Consider the following 17,982-nt stretch of genomic DNA (forward strand, 5'->3'; position numbering starts at 1 on the left):
CAGTAGTTAAAACAAAAAAGGATTGTGAATAGCTCCAAAAGGATCTTTCCAAGCGGAAAGAATAGGTAGAAAATGGCAAATGCAATGAAATGTAAGCAACTGTAAAGTGATGTGTATCAGGGCAAAAAACCTTAATTTCACATATACAGTATGTGCATGGCGTCTGAACGGACAGTGATTGACTAGGTGTGAGACCTTGGATGTCAGCAGTGTGTGACAACTGTGAAAAGGGCAAATTACATGCTAGGATCATTGGGAAAGGAATTTAAAATAACGCTGTCAACACCTTAATTCCATTATACTAATCTATGGTGCAACTATGAAGCAACTTCCACTGACTGACCCAGAACTGACATACAGTACAATCCCAACAATGCAGCCCAATCGTAGTCAGAAATAAGTAGGTCTGAAATCACGTGGGTTGTGTGTGGAAGAGAGCATTCTCGCGAGACGTGACACGAAGTCGAAGTTTCTATGTTTTCATAGCGCAAGGAAAGGAAGAGGGGAAGTTTGCTGCGCATGCGCTACTGCTAAATTAGCTTTAACGTTCATTCACTTGACCGGAAAGGGAAAAGAGGACTGTTGAACAAATGTTGTAGAGAACGAAGGTGCACATTTGACGCCTCCACTCTCTCCAAAACAAACCGACCCGAAGGAGCAAGCGCCTGCCAAAATCTTATGGGAAATACTCTTTGACATGGTAGTTTCAAGTAGCTGGTCTTCTGCTGAGCCGTACATAAAGGGCAGAAAAGCGCGACCTTCCTTGTTAGTGTCCCTCACTGACGGAGGAGTGCCCGTCCTGCCGAACTTCTGCCTACGCGGCGACAAGAATTCAACGAGCAAAGCGCGCCTCCCAACAAAATAACCGCGTGCTTGGAAGCCTCGGCCAATCTCGGAGAACGCGTTGCGCCCGTCTTAACTGAAGGCTGCTTTCGCCTTTCCACTCCTCTTGCCCCGCACATGGCGGACCTCCTCCAACAAGTGCTCGGGAGCCGGAAGTCGCGATAGGGAATCTGTGAGGCTGCCGCTTTTTCCTCGCGGGCAGCCGTTTCCTTCCGTCGACGCGTCGCTGTTGGGGCTAGTCGGCTTCATGGCGGCCACGGGCGAGGCAAGCGCCGGGGTGGGAGCGGGACAGGGCCGCAGGAGAGCCTATGTGAAGGTAGGCGCCGGAGGAGGAGCGGGGAAGCCGTAAAGCTTTTGCAAGGATAATGCTGTTTCCCCACGTGCGCGTGATTTTAACGACACGGGGAATGTTGGGAGTCGCTAATACGCTAGATTTGTTAGCGCTTCTTATCCTGCTGTGCTTTTAATTTGTCGCAGTTATAGGCCGCCTTGTGTTCCAAGGAGCTCAAGGCGGTGCACATGGTTCTCCTCCCCCACTTCATCCCCGCAACAACCCCGCGAGGTAGGTCTCCCACTGAGCTGCACGGCTGAGCGGGGACTCGAACCCAGGCCTCCCCCCAAGTCATAGACCTGCGCTATAACCATTGCGCCACGCGGGATCTCGGACGGCTTTGAGTTTATCCCCGCTCACAACAATCTTGTGAGGTAGGTTAGGCTGTGAAATGTTACCAGGAATACACAACTAACGCAGAGAAAGATGCTTATACAGTATACTGTATATATAAAGATGCATATACAGTATATGTGTTTGTGTGTGCGCGCGCACGTGCGCTTTGAAATAAAAAAAAGTTAAATGCTCTACTGGTTCTTTTTCACACAGAATATTCCCTGGAACATAACTCCCCCCCCCCGTTAATTCATAATTTGGAAAATAGCCTTGATTGGGTTATGTGGTAAATTGGGAAAAGTTAACCAAAGGTAGAGACTGAGGTTATGTAGATGGAACTTGACTGTTTTGACATATCCTAAGTCAATAACTTTTCACAAACTTGAATGTAGGCTTGCCACTGTCACATTCATTTGTTTTTGTGCATTTTCCGCTAGTTTCTCACGTTTCGCAAAACAGACTCTAACAATATATACACGTGTGATATTTTGAGTGTGAAAATCACAGGCCCTTTAAATGTATGAAGGAAATAGGCTGCCTTTACCTTCCTCGCTCTCTCCCTTCCGGGTCTTGGGGAAGAGGATGGAGGACTGTCTACAGGCACTGTTTTACCTGCGCTCCTGGCTGCATACCATAAGGTTGCGATTATAAGCTGTACTTTAACTTTTCAGGGTCGGAATTTGGGGGGAACATGAGGCTTATATTCAGGCCAATACAGTGTAAAGTTATCCAAATCTGTGTGCATGCAGTCTCTTAGAAAGAGACTGGGCCTTCATTTGAGTCAACAAATGCTTCAAGCTTTTTTAGTCAATTTAGTCACTTCACTTATGTGGGACTAATATGAGAGCCAGTCTGCATTTGTAGTTCTACTAAATATCACATTTATACATTAGAGATGTGCTATAAATGTGAAAAACTGAGGAAACATTGATACTTGTAAACTGCTTAAAAGCCACCTTGCAATTAAGCAGTACATAAATTTAATAGTAAATTACAGCTCTTTGTGTGTACATTTGGTCACAAACCCAGTTTTGTTCCATGCAGCCTGTACCTTTGAGGAGATGATAGGAAAATCATGCAAACAGGCCTGTCCCTTGTGTTGAGGAGCCTATTTTTCTTCCTCACCTACACCATTACATTTTCATAGCAATTGAGCTACTGACACCAGATCAGGACTTTAAAGCGCTCCAGCTGCAGTACAAAAATCAAAAATCTCTATGCAGCTATATGTTCTGTTAGGATTGCTTCTTTGTGTTAAAAATTCATTTGCTTTATATGCTTTCTGTATTTTGTAAAACACTTTGTATATGTAATATCTGCTTTGCTTTAATATGTGTTGTAGCACATTTGCCATAATTGCTGGCTTCTAGATTACCTTTAGGCATATGACCAGAGGTACAATCAGTAATCAGTGGAGAGCTTCTCCCTTCTTTCTCCTTTTCTTGGTGTCTTATGATCGCCTGGTTCAGAGCTGTTTGCAGGAGTTTTCCTTTCTTCTTCTGAGCATGCTCTCAATTCTACTGCATCCTCTAAATTTGACCTTGGTAGGGTCCAGGTGATGGGTTTATACATATTTGAACAGTTCTTTGTTACTGGTGATTATTGTACCAGCCAGTAGCAGTATGTTAAAAGTACCTCCAAGCACATTCAGAGTCTGTTTCTCTTTCTGCTGAACAAGTGCAGTTTGCCTCAAGAATGAAAGAAAAGCTTATAGGGCAGGTGACATAAACTTTTTGGGCTCTGCGCTTCTTTCTTCTAAGAAACTGAATGCTCCTACTTACCTCCATTACAAGCATACAGTGCAGAACTAAATAACGTAACCTCCCTCACACAAAAATTCCACTCTCGATACACGGTGCCAGCTAGTCAGCAATGCTGTCTTCCAAGATAATACAGTGGTACCTCCGGTTACATATGTTTCAGGTTACAGACTCTGCTAACCCAGAAATAGTGCTTCAGGTTAAGAACTTTGCTTCAGGATGAGAACAGAAATCGTGCTCCAGCAGCGCGGCAGCAGCAGGAGGCCCCATTAGCTAAAATGGTGCTTCAGGAACAGTTAAGAACAGTTTCAGGTTAAGTACGGACTTCCGGAACAAATTAAGTACTTAACCTTGAGGTACCACTGTATCCTCAGTAGAGCTGGTGGGAAACCTGTGATCCCTCCAAGTCTTGTTGAACTGCAACTTCCATCTTCTTTAACTACTACTACTACTATTATATTTGTTTGTTTATACCCCACCTTTTTCCCCTTACAGGGGCTCACAGATAAAATAAGAACAACTAAAAACGGGGGGAATCATTAAAAAATTAAACATTAATAGAACTAAAACTATGGATGGGCAATCACAGACAGTCACAACAAAAACACTGTGGTACCCATCTCATTACAAACTGTCAGTTTTCAAAAGCATGCTGAAACAAGAATGTGTCTGGCAGGACGACTCCTAAGAGGGAACCCGTCTAACTTCTCTTGGGAGGGAGTTCAAACTCTGAGAACAGCCACCAAAAAGGCTAGGGCTGATGGGTATTGTAGTCCAACAACATACTGAAGGCCACAGATTCTCCATGCCCTGCTGTGTAGGGATTAAGCAGACCAATTCACTCTCATCCTCTGTCCCAACCCCTTTTCCATATTTTATTTTGCAACTTGCATTCAGTGTTCCATGGCTCTTAAGTCCTCATTAGGCCAAGTGGGTTGGAATTACAGATAGGTAGCCGTGTTGGTCTGCCATAGTCAAAACAAAAAATTCCTTCCAGTAGCACCTTAAAGACCAACTAAGACCAACTAAGTATGAGCACCTTAAAGACCAACTAAGTATGAGATACCTGAAGAAGTGTGCATGCACACGAAAGCTCATACCAAGAACTAACTTAGTTGGTCTTTAAGGTGCTACTGGAAGGAATTTTTTGTTTGGGGTTGGAAGTGTTCCCTTTGGGGTTTTTTGTTTTGTTTTTTAATGTTTTGCTTGACTCCTTTGCTGTTTGCCTTTTCACTTCTGTGGCACTCCCATGTGCTGAATTTCTGAAGCGGAGAGCCTTTTCTACTTATGTAGGCTCCTCATGTAATATAGAACTCTAATCTTCCATGGTTGATAAATGTGCAGAGGGGGAAAAACTCCTGAGTAGTTACTATATGTCTGATTCCTGGTTCATTAAACTCCCTCCCCCCTCTCAGTCTGCTATCAACAGTCTGTAATTCTAGGAATTGTCAGGCCATTTTGCAGTTTAAAAATATTTTTCTTAGTGTTGAAATGTATATACTTGCTTGGGGAGATTCCCTTGAGTATGTAGAAACAACTGATTATTTTTTATTATTATTCATTTATTATTATTTTTTTGATGGCCCAGTTGTGCTCCCAAACACAGGTATTTGATCACTTGTGCTCACTATTGGAAAAAGTGGGAGCTGCAACAAAATGTTGCAGTGTAAAGCTAGCCAGTCATGTCCTGTTCCAAGATGTTCATGGGAAAGCTCAAATATAATGCAGAACTTAAAGCAGTTGCGGAAAAGGAGTAAAAACTGAATCAACTGCCATGTGAATGCAGCCTTAGTCAGTGGATGCATTGACCAGTTTAGCATCCTGACCCAGCCCCCTGCTTCCCAACGCACTCACTCTTCAACATGTATCGTAAACTATTTAATTTAATTTTGTTTTTATTTAAATTCTGTTTTTCCGTCAAAAAGACCTTCAGTCAGCCTCACTAAAAGTAATACAATTACATACTGTATCATAAAAAAATATTTCAAAGTAGTCAATAAAAATGCATTTGAAAGAAATATACCCCATTTATAGCCAGCAGAAAATATGACTCTTAATATGTTCAACATCCATAAAGCCTGCCAGAAGAGAATGGTCTGGCCACCTAAAAATATTTCGTTGAGCTAGTGAGAATTTTTCCAAGCATCATCATCCCAAGTGCCTTGCTAAAAGTTGTCGCTTGACTGCTCATTTTCGCTGCGGCTCACTTCCCTGTCTCTGCTGGCACTCATTCCTCTTTGCTCCACAGTGAAACTCCTATGCTTCAGAGATCATGGGTGCAATTTGACAGTTGCATTATTTTTCTAGCTGTGACCTCCCTATTTTCCAAGACAAAAATAGCTAGACTAGTACTGTGAAGGGTGAAAGGGAGGAGGCAGCTGTGCTGAGTAGGGTGCAGAAGTAAGTTTGCTACAGTTTGCAATTTGGTTAGTTTCCTAGGAATAACTGCCAGGAAAGTTGACATGTGACAAATAGCATCTTTCACCTTAGAGCTAATTCCTACAAATGCTTCAGCACTTATGTGATGCCAAAGTGGTCAAAAGAATACCCATGCACAATAAAGAATCTGAACCCTTTTGGTATTGTATGCTAATGCACACTCGCCTGAGCCTTTCAATTGTGTTGAAGCATTTGTGCAGTTTGTTCCACCCTGTTTTTGCCTTGGGTGGTTGATGAAGACTGCATGATGCCATGCTAAAGAACACTGAAGAACATAAACACAGAAGAATCTGTCCATTAAAAATGGAGTTGTAGAAGTATAGAATTACAAGCCTGTTCTCCAGAATGGAAAACGTAATCCTGAATTTGCTGATATTTCTCCTACTCTTTCATCTTGTTACCCTGTCCTGCTGCTGATGGTGTAGTGCCTTCTCCCTTTTAAAAAATTCTTTCTGTAAACACCAGCAGTTGTTGCTTGCTTGCTTTCTAGCACCACCTGCCATGGTTTTAATGAGCATTTCATAGGGCATCAGCAGTTTAGCTTAGTTCCACGCCAACAGCAAATTAATGTAATATTATTGCCATCTTCTGTTCTTACTAAAATTTGCTGCTATCCTACCTTTCTTTAAATGTGAGCAAAACTGAAGCACCAGATGTTGCAACGTTCATCAGGGTAAGATATTGCCAGTAACAACATTATTCAAATCTTGATCCTGTCATTTTAAGCAGGGTGTCTGACAGCAGAAAACAGTTTTGTACATCTGTTTCTCTATCCCAAATGGGATGAGGTCTTCAAACTAGTAAGATAATTTTTTGAAAACAAGTAATGTTCTTTTGGAATTTGTGGTGAATTCGTGGGAACTTAAACAAACCATTAAAAGCCTAAGTTCAGTGTTTAGCTGCAGAAGTGAAATGCTTGTGCACCCATAATGCAAATGCTTGCAGAGGTGGGAATATGTTGCTCCCTGTGACATGTTGCTGTGAAGGCTTGAGCCTGAAAAGAGAATGCAAAATGCAATATTTCTTAAGAAGTAAGACAAGAAAAATGATAGTGTCTCCAGCTGAAGCATCCGGGACTTTTGAGAGCAATTCTATCATGCCCTCTTGAAAAATCTGCTCTAGAAGATCAGGAGGCGTTCAGTGCAGTGTGAGAGGCTGCAGCCTGAAGAGAAATTTGGTACAGACCATGTGCATAATAAGCACAGTGTTCTTTGAATTTTGGCCTCTGAAATTAGTTGAAACAAATGCCATATCTGTGCCAATACTAGAAGATGTCTTAAAAATGATCCTAGTTCTGAGTAAAATCTCAGTTTGGCCTTTTGAAAAACTAGTTTGAACCATGGATGGACACATGCACATGTATGACTCATGGAAATGGAAAACAGCAGGGGATTTTTTTTTTTTTTTCCTGCTCTGATTTGGAGCTTGTCTGCAAAATTTAGATATCTGCAATGTTACTTCTTGCTTAATAGCTTCTGCATATATGCTTTGCTTCCGTCATTCTCCTTGCAAATTACTGGCTTTTCCTTCCGCTTGAATATGAACTGCATTAGAAAATCTTCATAAAAACTTTCTTAAGGATGCTTCCCTCCTCCTCAATTAAAATAGATAATGGATGTGGTCTGAAGGTGCATCTCTAATGTGGGAATACTCCTGTGTGTATCCTCCTAGTATAGTCAGAATAGCGTGTATGAGATGCCTCGTACAAAGAGACACGTTCCAACTGCTTCTGTCCACATCTTAAATTTTACACAGGAAGAATCCAAGAGATGGGCTTGAGACTACTTTCCCAAGGACATCTACTAGACTACTACTATCAGTATAATTTTTATGTTTAAATCATACCCTGAGGTTTTGAAAACATTAAGATTGTTGTATCAGATCTGTTAGTAGACCCTAGGTAGAACCTTGATTTTTGAATTTTTAAACAACTTGACATTTTTTGTTTTGGACAGATGAAGTTGAACTTATTTTCTGGAAAGCTCGGGATTCATAATGCCAACAGTCACACTAATACAGATAACTGTTATTGGTTTGGCAGTATTACCAGTGAGCAGCCTTTGAGGAAGTCACTGCCACTGTAGCTCTTAAAGTACCCTTTCATTGGCAAGGGATGCCAATCCATCTGGCTTAACTCTCAACTAGGCTAAGCTTCCTTTTGTACCCACTTATTGAGGCTAGTACAGACTTGTCCTAGCCACTTGCATTCCTTTGGTCTCCATATCAAATGCTTCTTAAATGGTATGGCAGTTGCATTGACATGCCTACGCCTATCATGGAAGCTGCTGTACTTCTGCGCTCCGGATGCCAGTTTTTACCCAGATTAATGCATTCTGGTAGCAGAGGTTTTGTACAAAATTTTATGGCTGCCTCCAGATCATAAGACAAAGGCAAAAGTTGCCTGCACAATCAGCTGTATTGTATAGTTCAGCTGAATCCTTGAACATCCATATTAGGTTTGTTTTTATTTTGGGTCTAGTTGAAAGTAAAGGTATGCAGCATGAATCTCATTTCCTTCACTGCTTTCTCCAGGCTAATCGTAACAGCTGCTAAGGACGACAAAGACAAACTGTAGACAATCAAATATATTGTACTGGTCAAGTAAAATGGATCCATGTTCAGTAGGAAATCAGCTGCAAGCTAGCAGCGATTGCCATAAAACATACTTTACCTGTCACACTGGATTCAAGACTAAGCAAGAACTATCATCAACTGATCTGTTACTCCTTCAGCTTAGGACTGGGATAACACTTTCAGAGAACGATACAATCTGCTTCCATCATGCTAAAGTTTACCTTGATAGGTATGAAGACTTGCAAAAGTCGTGCTGTGATCCTTTTAATATGCACAAAAAGCTTTCAAGGAAAAACTTGCATGCAATTGACATAGACGATGCAACTGTTCTAAGTGCCAAGTTTGGACGGCAGTTTATACCTGGCTGGAAACTTTGTCAAAAATGTACACAGATAATAAATGGAAGTGCAGAGGTTGATTCTGAAGACCGTCAGCGAAGGAGACTTGATTCAGACGTATGTATATGGGATAATTTTTTTCACCTATCTATTGGACTTAGGCTGCAATCTTGTGCACACTTACCTGAAAGCAAGCCCCAGTGAAAATGCTGTTCCTTAATTCGAAGTAATTGTGCCTGTGGGTTGGGCTGTACTTAATGTAGAGCATCACTAAGATAGCTATTATTAATTAATTAACCCTCAGGTACTAATGGTATGCTAAATACTGTGCAATTTCCACATGTGTGGTCATCACTTGATAAGTGCAACATGAAGAATTATGTGAAACAGCCATCATTAGTCAAAACTTAACAAAAGTCACTCTGATATAACCTCACATCATCTCAAATGTAGCAACTGGCAATAGAGCATTAATACATGTAGCTGCAGTTCCTCACATGATATGTTATGCATATATGTATGAATGTGCCCTAAGCAAGTCTAACGTGATTAATGTGGAAGAAAGAGCAGGGCTTGACACTAGAATGGTGAAACTGAGTAGAAGTGGATTAATTCATAGCCATGTATAAAAGTTGGAACCACGGCAGTCTTTGGGGAACAATGAGATCTAGTCCACACATACAACAGAGCAAAGTGTAGGAGTTCTGATGGGATTGAATCGATATCATTCTGCCCCCTTAGAACTTATTTCATCACTTGATAGAGGGGGGTATCTATTACTAGCAATAAAAAGCTGCATGATGGAAGATGTACTTTGAAATGGAAGTTATTCTTCAGTCTTCATCTAATGAAAACATACAGCAGATATTTTTTGTAAAGATGAGGTCAAAAGAGAACTGAAAATATGTCCTGTTTACTTATTAAAGTAGGTTTTCACTATTTCTGTTTCCATTAATTTGCACCATTAGATATATACTCATATCCCACTTACCTGCTCCACAAGAAATTGCCATTGCTTTTTTTCTTTACTTCCTAGTGTTACTGCCCGTTTAGAGAGACCTTACAAGTGGTCAGGTGGCTAAGATGTCATAAAATTAAAATACTTGTGTTGGGGGAGAGGGATGCTTTGTGCCACAGCATACAGCAACCACTTGTTCACATTTTTTGTATTAACCTGTAATAATCTTCCTTGACCAAGAGCAATTCCTGGTGGATACCCTGTTCATGTAGACAGGGACTGAGGGCATCTCAACCTTATCCCCCTTCATATTCACGAACTGAGCATTTGAAAGCAATGACACTCAACGGAAAGGTTTTTTTTTACATTTGGCCCCAGCTTTGAGCCTCTTTTTATCTAAGAAGGGACAGCATTCTAATTGATTAGCAAGCCTCTGGTAGTGTATGCATTAAGCTTTGTATTAATAGTTCCAATGAAATTGTCTGTATCTGTTCAGGGACGTACAGCTAAGGCCTTGAAGTCCTTACAGTTTGCTAATCCAGGACGACATTCTGAATTTGCTCCAGAAGCAAACAAAAGGGAAAAAAGAAGGCTGCAGACAAAAAGCACATCCAACAATTCAGACAGGTGAGCTCTTTTCCTCCGATGATTACACTTATCCTTGCTTTCACGCCCTTGGGGGAAAGTCTTTATTTGCATCTGGACCATGCTTCAAGTCTGCTTAAGTAGATAGAATCTCTTTTCATTCAAGTGCATAGAAATGGTGTGATAAAAATCCATTGTAGGGCATGGAAAAAACCTTGAAGAATAAAGAATTGCCACACAATAATGCTATTGGAGCATCTGAATTAATCCACAGAATAGCTAAAAGGTGACTGATCCTGCCTTTTCTGTTCCAAAGTGGTTCTGAACAAATCAATTCTGTACTGAAGCAGGAAGGTGAATGTTGATTAGAGTTGTCCACAGCATCAGTAGAGTCCTTTCAGATATAACATGTGACCACACCTTAGATAGTAATGATGCCCTTCCCCAAAATTAATGAACCCTAAAACATTCTGTCCACCGTTGCAAAGGGAAAGAGAAAGGAAACAGAATTGCATAGCCTATGGACAGACTTTGTCAACATGTTTCTGTATGTAATGGTGCCTCCCTAGAACCTAAACTTGCCCGAAATTTATTGGCAGCCTCTGTGGCTAATGTAATGTATGGCTTTTGATTCTTGGCATAAGATTAGCAAATTCAGAGCAAATTCACCTAAAAGTAGATTTAAACTGAATTGCCAGTGACTTAAAATGGAGTCCAGTGTTACAGACTGCTGTTAATTCTGCTTTCTTTCTCCTCCAGGCAACTCATACCAGCAAAGAGCAAAGTGTACGATAGCCAAGGCCTTCTGCTTTATAGTGGGATAGACCTCTGTGACTGTCTTGATGAAGATTGCCTAGGATGTTTCTATGCTTGTCCCAAGTGTGACTCCAGCAAGTGTGGACCTGAATGCCGCTGTGATCGCAAGTGGCTATATGAGCAAATTGAGATAGAAGGAGGAGAAATTATAAGGAATAAGCAAGCGGTATAGCTTGCACGTTGAATTCAAGTAATGAGCGTACATGCCAAAGGTTTTCACTTACAAAAATGCAGAAACTTTGTTCAGATTTCCAGTTAGTGTTTGAAGTGGTATATGAAAGTTGTGGCTCAGAGCTAATTTCCCCTTTTTGGCACCCTTACAAAAAAGAAAATCTAGAACCTTATTAATGGGCAAGTGGATTAATCAGAACAGTATTATGCATTTTGCACCATGTACTCTGTAGAAAAGATGCATTTCCCAAGCGTCTCCCCTCTTTTCACCTGGGAGTGTTGCCCATTTCAGAAATGTGACCATTGATTTCATCACTTTAATTGCTAGAAGCCATGAGCAGTATTAGCACATAGTAGATTTGTGATTTGATAATGATGTTGCATGCTGGGTAGAAGATGTTAACAACAGATAAAAGGCTTTTTGAGAAGATGGTACCACTTCAAAGAAAAGTATTGGACCGCTTTGAAATATTTCTGTGTTTTTGTTTTTAATCTGAATCTTGTGTTTTCAACAGTATTGCACTGATGAGGAGAAAATAATAAACCAAAGATGTAATCTCAGGTAGCATTTCCATTATGGATTTGTTACTTGAGAACTATATATTTGAGTCTCTAGGCAGTTGGACAGAGAATTTCTAGGATGAATGACAACACAATCCCATTTAGCCTTTAAGAATATGTGCAAGTTAATTATTTGAATTTGGACATTAGGAGCACAAATGGGGAACCAGGAGTAATGTGTTTTATATTGCAATCACCGATGCTCTGCATAAGGATATGTACAGAATTTATTTTCAGTAGCAGTTAAAGGGCTGCATTTTTTTGCAGGGCCATTTTCATAGTTTTGACCCCATATGCAATAAGGAATTGTATCTGTGTAAATTAAACTTGCCCTTGAGGATAGATGACTTTCCATTTGAAAATGATGGTGAGGTGGTAAAATGTGTAAGACTTAAAAAGTTCCTGTTAAGTATTATCCTAGGAGTTTTGTTTGACTCCGCCTGTGTTCAGGAATTTATCCTGTTACCTGTAGTGTCCTAGGAAGGCAAATTGTGTCATGCAAAGCAAGAAAGCTGCATAGGAGCTGGTGGATGTTTGTCCCTAAATTCAGGAGGAGATGGAATTGAATCCATAGCCCTGAACTTGGAGTTCCATGACTGCTTTGAGGGGCCATGAGGTCTGAGAACATTGGAGTGTATCCAAGGAGCTTCTGGATTAAGTCAGTTGTGTCTTTACAGTATTTGTATGCGTGCATTTATTTATATATGAATAGAAACCATTTCATTATCAATTATGATTGCATTTTTTTACAATTTGCAAATGTCTGTACTTTAAAAGACTTAAGATTACACCTTTGCTGGGGCTGCATTATATCTGACTAAATTGGGCATTAGCAAATCATCTTCTAAAGAGAAATCCACAGTAGGAATGGTTATTAAATTTAAAATTGCTTCACTTGGTATCTTTTTTTTAAAAAAAGCATTTTTCTATCTAAATCAATTCCAAAGCCTCAGTATGCAAATAGCTTTATTGGGACCAACCAAAATGTCACACAGTCATTTTCATAGGTCTTAATAAAGGTATTACCATACTGTGGTTTTGGGCTTTTTCCCCCTATTGTATGAATCAATACAGACTTAATATTTTTTTTAAAAACCCGTAAAATAACTTTAGAATACTATGTGCAACTTTGCTTGACTTGATTGATTTCATATGTTATGTAGTAAAGTTCTTACAGCTATGTACAGAAAACTAGCCATCACCTAAAACTGTTTTTAGAGCCTGCCTAACTGCTGGCAAGTTATTTGAACAGATGGATTTTTTTACTCTCCCTGCAAAGTGCCATTCTGCAAAGCTTACAATAAAATAAAAGTACTTAAGGGGAAAAGTTTGACACCTGAACAATGAGATACATATATATGGTTTTATCCAAAGCTGTCCAGGTGCGAGCAGAACAGACTTCTAATCATGCAATCAGAACTTCGCTCCTGCAGCCTCTCAAAATCTGCTCTGTGGGGTTGAGGAACCCCCGAGTAAATTTGTGGAATTGTAGAAAAGCGTAGAGGAAGAAGATATGCTGCATGAGCTCACCATCAGTTTAAAAATTTGGATACTGGCAGATAAATAGCTGCAAGTCGCATTGCAGCATGCTGGAATATGAAATCCTCTTGAACTTAAATTTCTTAGTGTTGACATCTACTGGCACTAACAAAATGTAAAGCAGCAATGCAAATATTGTGCTTGTCTAATTTCTTCAACAAAAAATTGATCAAATTTACCCTCAAATGCTTAGATGTGTGTTTCAGTGACTAATCTATTATAAAATGTTATACAGTGTAATGGCTAGTATGTATTAGTAATATATTTTTCTTTTCATTTTGATATAGGTATTTATTGGTAATCTGCTCCAGATATTAACATTAATTAAACAGAGGTTGCAGTTCTGTGCACAGATACTTTGGTCAATTCCATGAATACTAACAGATAGTATGTACTGCATGCTGAAGTGATTAGTTATGCAGAAAAACTTACTCCACTTACACTGAAACATTACCGCTAGTACTAGACAGCTGCAAACGAAGATACACTATTGAGTAAATATCAGGTATTTTCTTTGTCAACTCACGTCTGAAGATTCCTATATTTCTTATCATTTATCAAATCCTGTTAATAAATACATTTATTTGAGCTACATATTTAGTTCTATTATTCTTTTTAAAGTTCATCCAGATAGGTAAAGGTACCCCTGCCCAAACGGGCCAGTCGTGTCCGACTCTAGGATTGCGCGCTCATCTCGCTCAAGAGGCCAGGAGCCAGTGCTGTCTGGAGACACTTCCGGGTCACGTGGCCAGCGTGACTAAGCGGCATCTGGTGAGCCAGCACCAGCACAGCACATGGAAACACCATTTACCTTCCCGCTATAAAGCGGTACCTATTTATCTACTTGCACTTATGAATGCTTTCGAACTGCTAGGTGGGCAGGAGCTGGGACCAAACAACAGGAGCGCACCCCACCGCGGGGATTCGAACCACGACCTTGCGATCAGCAAGTCCTAGGCACTGAGGTTTTACCCACAGCGCCACCCATGTCCCTATATCCATCCAGATAATGGAGAGTAAATATCTGAATACCTCTACTTTTTATTAATTTACTTAGCCCAAACTTATTACAAAACAGAGGACTACTACTCATTCATTTGTTTGTATGCCGCTTTTCCACCAAAAAAAAAAATGCTCAAAGAGGCTCAGAGAAAAGGAATGCATTTCAAACAAACACTACAAAAACAATTTAATAACAGCATAGCAAAATAACATAGTAACAGTTTCATAATAACAGCAACATAATAACATGAAAAAAACACATTTCAATACTATAAATATAACAAGATGACTTAAGCAACACAGCATCCAATAGCAAAATTAACAAGGGGACTTCACAGTTTTCTCTTAACTCTAGAAACACTCCTTCCATGATATTACTCATCACCTTATTCTCTTAAACTTCGCGCCACCTGTACAGTTAAAGAGACATTTAGCTGCCTTATTATCTCTTGAATCTGAATCAAAAAGTCTGAAGTTAATAGATTTAAGTGCCCTCATAGTGCTAGAGTAAATGAGGTTCTTCCCCATGTAGAAGGGTGACTTCTACATGGGGAGCATGGGCAGTCTGTCATTAGATGGTGTCGGATTCCTATAATACAAAATTTTGTGGGATTATGGCTGTGCTCAAATTTTCCTAGGCAATGACATGCAAAATAATAATAATAACAACACACGTTTCCTACCCTTTTACAAACCTGAGGCATGAAGCAAAATGTACATACGGTGGAAAGGTTTATACAGATACCGGTGTGTATGAGAGGGGGGTACACTTGGGAGAGAAGAAAAATAAACGTGTCTGGGGTTTGGGTGTGTGTATGTGTATATGTTGTCTCTTCTCTGAGCAGTAAGAGGAGGGGCTATCAACGTGTGGCTTCTTTGTACGTGTCATCTATGAAGGAAGGGAGAAATGTATATGTAATATGGGAGGTGGGGGGGGTGAGAGATGCATATGTGCCTGTAGTTTGTGTGCAGGGAGCATGTGCATGTGTGCAAGGGGGGGGCACCTGGTATATTTTTCCTGTTACTGGGGAATGTGCCTTGTTATTAGACAGCAAAAGCATCACTGATGGGAGGGAGTCTGTATTGTGTGATCTCCACAGTTAGGACCAGCAGGACATCCTTTGAGAAGCCTGAGTTTTTCCAGGGGAGAAGAAGCAATTACTGTACTGTCTTAAGATTTGTAATGTGCCCGCTAGTCCAAAAAAGGCTGATAACCACTGGTTTACAGAAGCAATTCATTTTAAAACCATAGCTTATGAAGCGGCTTGTTTCTATAAACCACAGTGAAGATTAGCCACAGTATAGGGTTCTTAATTTTGAAACTAAAGCTTCGGATCTCTTCACCCTGACAGTGGGAGAGAGCAGTGAGTTCAAGGCTTGTGTATGTAGCAAACCAAACATTGCCAATGTTTATGTCTGACCATTTGAGCCATATTAGGCTCTACACCATTGCCCTGAATAGAGCTGTGAACAATATTAGGCTGTATCTTCACGAAATTGTCCTGAACATCTGAGATGATGTCCTTGAAAGGTGAGTTTAATATGAATGGGCATTATAATTTTACAGGTGTTGATTTTGTTCTGTTTTATGGTGAACTTTGCTAGAGATTTCTTGCCATCTTGGGCCTCAGGAGGAAGAAAGGAGGCTCAGTTACCTATAACCCCTAAACACAGTTGGATTTACTTCTGAGTAAGCATGCATAGGACAGCACCATAAGGCACTTTCTGTTGGATCAATTAATGCGGGTAAAAGAGTAGGCAGCAAAAATACAAAAGGTGTAGCTAATTAGAGTTGCTGAAATTTGAACCTAGGCACTAAGTTTATTAACTGCAAATATTTCATTTAATGGACTGAAAACTGACAAAACAGTTTCTAGGATGCTAATTGACTAAGGAGCTGTTTTTCCCACCATATTCTTACAGTTTTTAGGTAATTGCCAAGGAGGGGGGAATCTATTTACACATGAATGTGGGAACCAAATGAGTTGTGTATTGTACAGTCCCTCGGCTATTGGCTTGTGTAATTAATAATAATTGTAAAGAACAATATTCTTCCCTTCAACATAAATGTGAACCACTGCCTATCTTTTTGGTGTGGTTTTTTTTTCTTTCCCAATCAAATTCTCAAGTCCTGTGGTTGGTCTTTTCAGTCTGTTGGCCTTTCAGACTCATGAAATGTAATTACTGTTAACGCCACGAAAAGCTAGGCCTGCCGATTGAGTCAGCTTTTATCTCTGCATTTCAAATGTATCCCAAGACTGACCTTCAACCTCTCTCACCGCAGAAACCTGGAACTGGGAGAACAAAGGCTCCCTGTTTTAGTGAAGTTCATGCCATTTTATCATGTGGATATATTTTTACACAGGAGCAGGCTGGAGGTCGTCAGTCTCATTTTTACTTATGCCCTTAGCACAATTTGAATCGAGTTTCCTGAGGTGAAGGTTAAGCAGCATGTACACAAAGCTTTGGGAAATGGTAAACCTCAAAAGATGCAGCCCCCTAATGGTGGAGAACACTCCGGCAGTTGGGAGCACTGAGCAGTTGAGGTTCCAGATCACATAGAAACCAGGGCCACATCTGCACCAGACATTTAAACCACTATTATACCACTTTGACATTCATGGCCCTTCCGCAAAGGATCCTGGGAACTGTGGTTCATTAAGGATGCCAAGAGTTGTTAGGAAACCCCTATTCCTCTCAAAGAGCTATAGTTCCCAGGGGAGTTCCCCGGGGAGAGGGCTTGATTGTTAAAGCACTCTGGAAACGGCAACTGATTCATTCACAGCGAAAACACAATTATGTGGTCTCCCAGAAAAGAGATCACAGGCGCTTTACTACTACAGTGGACCCTCTAGTTATGTACCGCTCTGGGTATGTAACTTTCGGGTTACGAACGCAGCAAAGCTGCATGCACAGAAGCACGCCACATGTGTGCACAGAAGTGCTCAGTTGCGCCATGCACAGAAGTGGTGCCTCTGCCTACGGACTTTTCAGGTTGCGGGTGGACCCCTGGAACGAATTTAATTCGTATCCGGAGGGTCCACTGTACTCTGATCCTCTTGCAGCTGTACCATAAGAGAGCTAAGCGATAGTTTAGTTTAGCATGTTATCTGAACCTGGGCTTGTTGTCAGTCTCTTCTGAAAAAGACTGCAAACAATAAGCCGCAGAACGATTCCTGGCTACAGCTCATGAGAGAACTCAAGCAAATGAAACGAGCCTGGGTTCAGACAATATACTAAGCCAAACCATGGCTTGCCTCACAACAGCAGCATTGAAGAAGGAGCAAAACGGCCCCTATCCCTCCAGGAACATGCATGCTCTTAGGTTTCTGCTAAGTCATGGTTTGGTTTAGCAGCATGTGCAAAACGAGGTCAGTTGTATCTCTACCAGTCCCTATAATCCATCTGTTGTGGAGCCAGTAAATTACTGCTGCCCCTTTTCCTATTTAAAATGAGCTTTAATAGCTTTTGTAGAGTTTCTTGTTTTTACAACTTCTTTATTACAAAGCCCACAGTTCCGCTGTATATGCCATCCCTCTTTCACCTTGTGAAAATAGCTTTGCCTTAATTCAGATAAGTGAACTCTCTCAATGATTCCTGTTCATCAGACAGTTTTAAAAGTTTGACTCTCTCTTTAAACTTACTGATCATGTTGGGAAATGACTTTATCGATTAAGGTTATTTAAAAGATATAACTTCATTTATATACCTGCATATAACCAGATCAGA

The 17,982-nt window shown here is 40.5% G+C and overlaps 1 protein-coding gene across 1 annotated transcript; it reads left to right on the plus strand.

Moving 5' to 3' along the window:
* Positions 1-581: 581 nt before the first annotated feature.
* ARL14EP (ARF like GTPase 14 effector protein) lies at positions 582-13,845 on the plus strand. The gene is made up of 4 exons (XM_083754929.1): positions 582-1,159; positions 8,242-8,738; positions 10,076-10,206; positions 10,924-13,845. The coding sequence occupies exons 2-4, from the start codon at positions 8,316-8,318 to the stop codon at positions 11,150-11,152; spliced, it is 783 nt and encodes a 260-aa protein (XP_083611055.1). The 5' UTR covers positions 582-1,159; positions 8,242-8,315; the 3' UTR covers positions 11,153-13,845.
* The last annotated feature ends 4,137 nt before the right edge of the window (positions 13,846-17,982 follow it).

The sequence above is a fragment of the Podarcis gaigeae genome (genome assembly GCF_964106915.1).
Source record: "Podarcis gaigeae genome assembly, chromosome: 1".
Taxonomy (NCBI): domain Eukaryota; kingdom Metazoa; phylum Chordata; class Lepidosauria; order Squamata; family Lacertidae; genus Podarcis; species Podarcis gaigeae.